The following is a 10,303-nucleotide window of genomic DNA, read 5'->3' as shown; positions in this document are numbered from 1 at the left end:
AGCTTTAATTTGTTTCTAGTTTTGTGAATAAAAGTATTTGAAACTGATTTTCAATTAAATTAAATATATATAAACGTTGTTATTTACTTATACAACTGAGTAGACAGCTGAAATAACTAAAAGTAGTATTTTAAATTCTAACATGTTGTAATTTTTTAAACAGTTAAAATAATCAGTTTCAAACTTAATGCATTTTACAATAGACAAATTTATGTTTTTTTTTATTTTTAGTAATTTATCTTAAAGTATAGTGACGTAACATAGAAACACATAATAAAATTTTAAAAGTTTTAAACTTGTTTAGCTAAAACTTCATTCATGCGTATCGAGCACTTGAAAATTAACTTGATATCCTTAAACATTGAATAGCGGATACATACTTCCTACTTTTGTTAACCGAACTCTAGTAGTTAAACGACTTATTCAAAAAAGTAACAGCTTTTCTATCTGTATTAGTGATAATTGTCGAACATTTTCTTTATGAATTCTTCTGAAATAGAATCATTTTTTTAAACAACTATTAAACTCTTAAAATTTAATCATATAATGTGCGTGCTAAAATCTACTATTTTAATTTCAGCGAGGAAAAATCTGACCTTGTCGAACAATTAACGAAATAGTGAACTGCACTCTAACAATATTGTTTACATGATAATTTAAACTTATTCATGCTTCAAATATTAAATTTAGATTTTGCTTATTCAAAACTTGTAAATACATACTTGGGTAAAGTATATACAACTTTTTTCAAGTAATTTAATATGCAACGAGTAAAAAGTTAGGATTAGAAGTTAATTAAAAACCAAGTAACAAAAAGATTCAAAAATAATTTATATTAGTATTGTAAACTTAATTTAAAAAATAAGTCTGTTGATAAATTATTGAGTATTATATAGCTCTTTTTAGAGCTTCTCCATTCAGTTCATATAGCAATTTCGCCCAACAAAAATTAAGAGTTATATGTTGCAAAACCGATACGGAAAATGCTATCAAACTGCTTCCTAGACAAAATTGGTAAACTGATAACTCTTTTTTTAACTTAGTAAAGGACCACCTGCGAAACATAGCCAAAAAGTTTTGTTCTAAATAAATGTTAAGTTTGTCGAAATTGAAACCACAACAACATTTTCTTATTTTTAAATTTACTCCGCCTATTAAGTTAAAACTAATAAACATTTTAAAAATTGTATTTATTTTTTACACTGTTTATTTATAATCTAACTTTAAATTGATTTCCCAGTTAAATTTAGTTTAATCAAAGTTTGTAGTATATATCTATTATTTATCACTAGCGTTTTACCATAAGTTAAATGATTTACAATTTAATTTTTTTACTTCTTTATTCAAAACAACAAAATATTTTTAGAATTTTTTTTACAGAAAAACACAAACGCTTTTATCTAAAATATACACCATAAAAATCCACAGTGTTAGAAATTATTAGAACTGTAACAAGTTTTGGGTTACGTCATAAAACACTAGAATTTTCAGTAACATAAGACAAACACAATTAAGATTAGTATCATTAAAAATTTGTTTTGATTTAGAACATTGAAACGCACATTTAAAAAGTGTGCATATTTAACTGAAACAAAACCTTTTAAAAAATATTATTACAGAATCTTTTCTTTAATTTAGGATTTTATTAAAACAGGCTGTACAAGTTTTGCGATTTTCAACTTATATCATTTTCTGAAAAAAGTATGTGTTAAGAAAATGACAATGTAATTTGGTAATTGGTATCAAACCAAATTAACATTAAAATAAAAGCAGCTCTAAAAATTGAGCTGTAATTTTTAACAAAATCCTTGTTCTTATCATATAAAGATGGTGTGGCAGTGCATTGTGTTAACTCAGCGGTAGCTCACTCATCAGTAAATTAAATAAATATTAATAAACATAGTCATCAAAGAACAATTAGCTAATAAATAAGAGGGCTCATCACCATTTAAAGAAACTTCTTTTTTAAGGTGAAAAACACATAAACATGTTAAATAGTACAGCAGACTACCCATTTCAGTCTAAATAAATAAAAATAATTTAAATTGACTACTTGCAAAAGGTTTTAGGTAAAATTAAGGATTACAAAACTGTAATCGTGACAGGTTCCAGCCTGACCACGCAATAAATACAACTTTTATGGTTCAAGTAAAAATCATTCATTATTGAGAGAAGTGAGCATAGCAACAATTTCAGATGTAAAATATGGAAAAATAAATATCAACACAGTAACATAGTACAACTATACAATTAATTTGTTAGGACGACGAAGTTAAAGAGATTTCAGAACTTTCACGTTTGCTAACTTTAATACTTTTCATAGGAGGTTCTACTAAGTTCTCAGAATTTGTAATATAACTTGCATGTTTTGAGGCTTTGCGATTCCTGTGTTCAAAACGATGGAATACAACTGTTTGATCTGAAGCAATTTCAACTGGATGCACCTTCTCATGCCTCAAGCGTTCTTCTTGAACGAAATTGTACCTAAAATGTAACAATTTGTAAAAAATATATAATTAGACTGTCTTAATTAATAACTGCAACTTAAGTTACATTAGTTACCTTCTGAATTTAGGTCCTTCTAATAGCTTAATTCGCTTGATGTACACTTTGTCATTGTTGGTACATCCAAACCAAGCGCCGTACCAGCATTTGGGTGCAGACCATTTAAATTCAATCCTCTTCAGTGGTCCAATATTTTTATTATAAGGGACGGGTACAAGAAACTTGGCTGTTTTGTTTTGGTTCAAATGGTAGTATTCATCCCCATTGCTATAAATGAAAAAAAAATGTGTTACAATAAATTAATGGAGATTTTGATAGCAAAACAAAAGTCATTTTCATTATTATAATAGCAAATTAAAGTTAAACTCACTGTGATAGAACAATTTCATCTGAATAATCATATTCACCATACAACTTTACAGCCATCTTGGCCTTAATTTCACCTTGTGCTTTGCCTGGAATCATTCTCCAGCGAATTTGAATTTGATAGTCGTGCATTGCAAAAGGTGCTTTTTTAGCAGTGTCAAGAAAATAATTAACAGAGGCTTTTTTGCGGTCGCCATGAGGAGGTGTAGCCCAGTATCCCATAGTCTTACAACGGTTATTGTTAAATCTTTCCTTGTCGCCTTTACTTTTGTGTTTGTACTCACAACGTAAACAATTTCCACGCTGAAAGTAAATATTTTTGTTTGAAATTTGTCATTATAACATTAAATACAATTTTGACTTTTATTGTATGCGCCTTATTTTTTAGTACATTAAAAATCAACTTACTTTAAATGCTGCGTAATTTGCACACTTGTAACCGATCATAGGTGCATCAGTGTTGATGCTGTCAATGTATAACTCATGAGCTCTGAGATGATCACAAATAGCCATGTCTTGCATACCTGCACATAAAAATTCTTATATAAAAAAAAATTAAGTGTGGTATATGTGTAAAAGACATGAACTGCTTGGCATAATAGTATTGCCTCAGGCTAAATGCCAACATAGTGCACAGACTAGTTGACACAATAATGTGTGATGTGACGTCACAACTACCAAGAAAAAATATTAAAGCTATGCTAGCAGCAACAGCAGGTAGGGTTTATTTTTAACTGTAATCATAATTTAACTTGTTATTCTAATAAAATAATTTTAATACACTTACTTGCAAAAAAGCCTTTTGACGACATAAACCCTTCATGACACCCAGGCTGGTCTTCTCCTGCATTTGGCCAAAAATCAACATGTCCAAGTGATCTATTCATTCCAGTTGCTGGAAATTATATCTTTATTAAAAAATTATAACCTTCAGAACTTAATTCTTTAGAAATTGAAACATTTCAATGTAAAAAAATAATAACAAGTAAAGATAAATAACACTAACTAATGGCAGTTTGTGTTTAAAACGTCTTTTAAAACAATTGGACTATTTCGTTGATGAAATCAAAAAGAAATTAAAATTTACATTGTTAATCATTTTTTATACAATTAAATTAAAACAATTAACAAATAAATTTGAAATCAATAGTTAAAAATGTAATTACCAATATGAAGAATAGTTTTGATATCAGTGTGGATAACATCAACAAATTTAGCATCGGATTTGTCCAATCTGACTATTGAAGAATCAGAATTAAAAGATGGATTGGCTGGGTCTAGACCACTAATTCTACCCAACTTGTGTCCACTTGCATTTAGTTCTTTTCCAGCAAAGCCAGCCACATGAGCTCCAAGGCTAAAACCAATCAAGTGAAAGTCTACACTTTTTGCACCATAGTTTCTCTGTAAACAAAAAAGTTAATATATTTAGAAACAATTTAGAATAAAAGCTAAATAAAACTACTAACGCATAAGTGTCTAATAAGTTTTTTGATCTGGATACCAACTATTCTTGTATTGGAAACAGCCTGATCATACTTAGTTCTAGCTCCATCTACCCAGTTGGCCTCAATAACATTGACATCTTCAGCTTTTAATATAGCAGCAGTCATTTTTGGGACCCACATGGACACAGTCTCAGAAAGCTAAAAAGTACAAGACAATGTATATATATATATATGTATATTGTTTACCAAACAATAAAAGAAAGGCACTCAAAATGTTTAGTTTAAGGACATGGTGTACTAAAATTTATTTAAACTTATACTTTTTTTTAACACTTCATATCTATTTATTAAAGTGATAATCAACTGACCACAAATCCATGAATGATGACCTTAGTAGGCTTCTTTCCATCAAATGTTGAGTTTTTTATATTTTCAGTCTGAGTTATGTTGTAGTTTTCAGTATGTTCTCTAGTTTGAAGAGTAAATTGAGTATTTAATTCACTAGGATCTTGAGGGAGCGGTAGATTTGGGTTGAATGGCTTTGAATTTGTGAAACAACCAAATCCTCGATAACATACTTTTGTTGGGTTAGAATCATCTTTTTTGTTTACATTGTTTCTTGTACTCGCAGCTGTAAATATATTCAAATTTAATAATTTATAGATTATAAATTTGATTTTACTACATCAAACTGTTTCTTAAACAAATTATATATTTTAAATAAGGATTTTAAAAAAATACTTTTAATCATATCTTACATGTATAATTAAAATGTATAAAACAAAAAAATATAAACATATACAGACAAAAATAAAATTCATAAAAACTTAAAAATCTATACAAACTAATATTGTTTAAAAAAATCTAAACCTTTTGAAGGTGTGAAAGTTAGAGACAAGGTAAACAAAAATATCTTCAAAAATGCGGAAAAGGTCCAATTATATGATTTTCCATTATTTTTTAAACTTGATGTTGTATCACAGGCAATGCTAGATTGAGATGATGAACCTTCTTGATAAATCATCTTAGAAGTAAATATGCAATAAGTTCCAACAGCTATACAAATTTGCTAAAAATCTGGATCAGATTTTTTTTTTTGAAGTTTATAATTAATTTCTAAAATCTAAAATAAAAGATATGTTAAATTAAAACACATTTTCAGTCATTTTAAATTAAGAAATGCATTATGCTAATAATAACTTATATTAATTGATAAACAAAATTACTTTCTAAACCATGTTTGCAAACAAATAACAATTTAACCAGTACTATTTGCTTAATTCTGATAAAGAAAACAAAACTGATGTATTTAAACAAATACTGATGAACAAATAAACTTTAATCAAATGTGCTATTAAATAGCTGATGAATTACTAACACTATGTCTTTTATACATCACTTTAATTAAGTTTATATGGACCCATTCCAAAGTAATTAAAGCTATTACATGATACAACTATCTGTAATGCCTTTATATCTAACTAACCTTGCCAACTCCCTTGACTGATACAAGACTCCATGCTAAACTAAAATAATGTATTTTAATAATTTTAATGTTACTTGCTGATGTAAACTTTAAAACTGCACAGATCTTCTTATGGCTACATAAATTTAAAATACTAAAAATCATACCATAAAACGAGAACCAATCAGGAAACAGAAAATCACTCTCTCAATTTTTTAAAAACTGAGTTGGTGCACTTTATACTAACTTAACAACAATTTGTTTTTCTTTCTGTTTGACTTACTACTAATTTTATGTAAAATAATGACCTAATTTACAAGTTTAGTATAAAAAAGTACTACATGATTATTTTTCAATTAACTGTTATAACATTTTTAATCTTATATCAACTTTTTGTTAGGTAATTGCTGTTAACTTTGACCGACTAATGCTTAAAAACAAAACACAATAGATTTAAAAAAAAGCAATGTTTTTTTTTTTTCTTAACAAAAATACTGACCTAAAGTAACTGAGCTAGCATGATGTATTTTTGTGCTAAAATAACCTTAATAAATCAGCTACTAAACTGCACTTTAGTAACCGGTATTTAAAGAGAATAATATGGCTGGTTTTTGCTCTTTCAACTAACTTTTAGTAGCTCTGACGTGTCTCATTTAATACATAAATTTCATACATACACAATTTACAGGCAACGTCTGATGCTCCTTAAATTTCGAATAATTTTCTTTTTTAATGCTAATTTTTTTAAATTGTTTTCTTATTTTGAAATTTTACAAAATTGTGTAAGTTTAAAACAAAATAGTTTATAATAAAACCACTTGTGTACTTTTAAAAAGTTTTTTATTAATTTTTTACTTATCTTCTAAAATTAATAAGTTTAAACTAATGTACAAGCACAAGTGCAGTTTTTAAAATACTTTTTCCTTAATGAACTTTGTTTATCGTTTATATGTCTTGAAGAAAAATAATACAAAATCATTATTTACATCCGTTTTTAACTGTAATTTAACCTCTTAAAAAAAAAATTAGCTACTATTCACATGATAATTTAATATTAACCAAATTTGACAAAACTTAATATTACATCTTTAATTTAATAAAAGACATAGTTATGTTGCATTAATTCAAACATATAAGATAGTAATAGCTTCTAAAAATTGTAAAAACAAACTTCATTTCACTTTAAAGTAGAGTCTTTATTGTCTTTTCTGCAGTCTAACTAAATTACAGTTTTACTTGGCGATCTTCGCGACCTTTTATGTCAAAACTTACATCTTTGAATAGATTTTTTTAAGCACATGATGAACCAATTTTATGGTGTCAATAACAACATATTGTACGAAAAATACTTTAAGGGTGGCCTGTACTTAATTTAGTTAGTCTCTTAAAAAAAAACTTTCACGTGGGAAATTTAAAGAATTTAGTTATAAAACCTTATTTTATGGGAATTTTTTTTGTTAATGTTTACACAAAACAATTAATTGAAGTAAAAAACTTAAGGCACTAAAATAAATCTATAAATTCCTTATGTATATTTGACTCTATCAGAACATCTTTATAAAGCACAAAGTATTTTGTGACGTTTTCACCTCGTGCTGTGTGCCTTGTTGCTATTGGTTGTCAATAATTCTCCGCGTATTTAATACGTCATTTTTCTTGTGACGAACTGTCTTTTAATCCTTTGAGTTTTATCACAAGGAATTTTTTAAGGGCCAAGTTCGTTTCATAGCCATATGAAAAACTGCGTAGCGCTTTTTTATTGGTCGTTTACTACCACACCACTCCTAGTATTGGGAGTAAATTTCTCTTTAAAAAGGACAAGGAAGTAAAACTCATTACAAATGCATTATTTACTATTTTACAAACAAAAGCTATTCAAGCTCTTTTTATAAAGAGAACAAAAAATGTGCAAATTACTCAGTAATAATAGTTGTTTGAATTCTTTATTGATCAAAATACTACAACTCCTATTGTTATTACAAACTAAAATGATTAGTTTTAAGTTTATATTTTTAAAATGAATTATTAAATTCCTACCTTAAATTAATTTCTAAAAAATAAAAAAACACATATGCTACAGCTTGTAAAATATCTTTTAAAAAAAAAAAATAAAAATTTATAGTTACAACACTTTTTTTTAAACTAAATCATTTTAAGTGTAATATATAGTACAACAGTACTACTCTTAATTAAAGTAAAATTCTTAATTTTCAGTTCGAACACACTATGAAGAACTGAGTTTTGTTTTTAAACTTGGATGAAAAAAAGTAAGATTTTCGTAAATAACCTGTATATTTTTAGGTGTTTTTGTGTTGTTTTTCAAACATTTACTATACATATATTGTCAAAAGTATATAACAACAGTAGAATTTATATTAAAAAGAAATAACAATTTTAAAAAAGTTTAATATAATTTTATTTATTATAAATGACACAAAGTATTGAATGTTAAAAATAATTTTTGTGTTAAAAATTTTGACTAACTATTTGATAAATTAATTAACTTAGTTGTAGTAGTATAGTATATTTTTACTTGAGTTTTTTAGTAACAATTTGTTTCCAACTAAACAATTATTGACTTTTTTTCTAAATATAACATGTTTAATAAAAACTTAATTAAATTAACTTATGTTAATAGTCAAATAGTTAATTATTTTTCACTTATATAGTTAAACAACAAACAATTTATACAAACAAAACACTGACTAGTGTTATTAAAGTTTTCAGACTATTTCATATTGATGGTTAATAAACTCTAACTTAAGTGTATAAACTTTAATTATATGTTACGATATGTATAAAGAAACAACAAACATTTATTTAGTTTAAAAAAATTAATATCAAAATAATTAGTTGAAAGTGAAACAAACTTTTTAGTTACTGTTTACAAACTGTCCTTTAAATTAAAAAAAATATCGTTTTATGATTTTTTAAAGTTTAGGGTGTAGTACTATGTAAATTTAAACTTCAAAAATATGTTTCAAAACACACTAAATACAGAGAAAAAACTTATAATTTAGTAATTATTTTTTTAAAAGTAAATAAAATAGATAGATTATTCTGGATAAAGTAAAAAGGCATAATTTCATACTTACTTATAGGGGCTCTACTCCTATAACAAATTCGCAAATTAAAAATTTTACTATAATTATTTTTTTAATAAATACAAGGTATTTAATAAAAGCTTATAAAGCTATTTTATTTAGCTAAACGAACAAGTGACATATTAAGTATTGAGTTTTGTCATTTAAGAAAAATGCAAAATTTTGTACTACCTGATTGTCGTAGTAGATTACTATTAAAAGTTTAACAAGAATTTATTATAACTTCTGGTTTTCAATTTTTTTGATATAAGTATAATCTGATTTCTATCTATTATTAAGGCACGACTTTTATTAACTTACTCTTATTTAGTGAAATTAAAAGTATATGTTATAAGTAGCATAACTAGCTCGCTTAATAAAAGCTAATTTATATATTTATTATAAGTTATTGTAAGTTTATTAAAAAACCAAAGTAAGTTATAAAAAAATATTTAGTAAAAAGTATCCACGTGTTAAACAAAATAAAAGCGCATGGTTTAAAAACAGAATAAACATCGTATTGACATGTTGCTAGGTACGCTGATATGCCGGCTATAAAAGTTATGTATGAGAATGTAAACATTACCGTTAGCTTATACGTCTTTTGAGAAATTCAATTAGTAATACCTTTTGTGATAGTGGCCTATGTGTAAACATTAGAAATTTAAATTAATTTTTTTACACATAAAAAAGTTACCTATAAGAATTTAGAAAAACTACTTGACTAGAAGGAAAACAAAAGTAAGTTTTAAAAGAAATGTATTTAATTTAAAAAATGTTTAATAACGCTGATGACAAATCTAGTTTAATTTTTTTTTTGTGATAATAAAATATAGTTTCAAAGGTTTTTTTTACTATAAAAATTGTCTATAATTTAGCTTTTCGATAGAAGATATTACTTCTAAGCTACTTTACACTGTATATTACACTTAAACAATTTTTGTCGTAGTATGAAAATAAGACAATACTTATTTAGTGAAAATACTTGAATTTTGATCCGAGAAAAGCTTCAAATTTCTATACAAGTTTAAATGAAAAATATTAATCATTAAAGCTATAAATATTTTTTCACATTAATAATATAGTTATTATTCTACTTGTTTGCTGACGAAGCTTTTGAAAGTTATTAAAGCAATAATAATGAGTTTAAAATAAAAGCTTTATTGATTTTTCTGAATTATATAAATTTATTATATTAAACAAACTATACATTAAGAAAATTAAAATAGTAATGAAATTAAAACAATGGTATTGCTGTTTTATTATTGTTCAGAAAATCAAGTTTATAAATTGTAGACTTCCAAATAAAGAAAGTTTCTGTCTTTAAGAAGAAATGATAAATGCAACATATATTTAAGTTTATTATAGTTTTATTTGTGTTCATTTTCTTTAAATGTTAGATGCATAATGTTGACTAAAGTCATGTCTTGAGAAAA

General features: G+C 25.7%; 1 protein-coding gene across 1 annotated transcript; it reads right to left on the bottom strand.

The window, feature by feature from the left end:
- Positions 1 to 1,327: 1,327 nt before the first annotated feature.
- On the bottom strand, positions 1,328 to 5,447 carry LOC145839529 (pancreatic lipase-related protein 2-like). The gene is made up of 9 exons (XM_082947128.1): positions 5,190 to 5,447; positions 4,688 to 4,950; positions 4,341 to 4,517; positions 4,038 to 4,275; positions 3,659 to 3,766; positions 3,280 to 3,395; positions 2,876 to 3,174; positions 2,563 to 2,772; positions 1,328 to 2,484 (listed from the first exon to the last, which is right to left on the bottom strand). Exons 1-9 carry the CDS (start codon positions 5,341 to 5,343, stop codon positions 2,259 to 2,261), a joined length of 1,791 nt encoding a protein of 596 aa, XP_082803254.1. The 5' UTR covers positions 5,344 to 5,447; the 3' UTR covers positions 1,328 to 2,258.
- Positions 5,448 to 10,303: the final 4,856 nt, after the last annotated feature.

This window comes from Thalia democratica, chromosome 6 (assembly GCF_965202585.1).
Source record: "Thalia democratica chromosome 6, ktThaDemo2.hap1.1, whole genome shotgun sequence".
Lineage (NCBI taxonomy): Eukaryota > Metazoa > Chordata > Thaliacea > Salpida > Salpidae > Thalia > Thalia democratica.
Note: the sequence above shows the minus strand (reverse complement) of the source record. Positions and strands in the feature narration are given on the sequence as shown.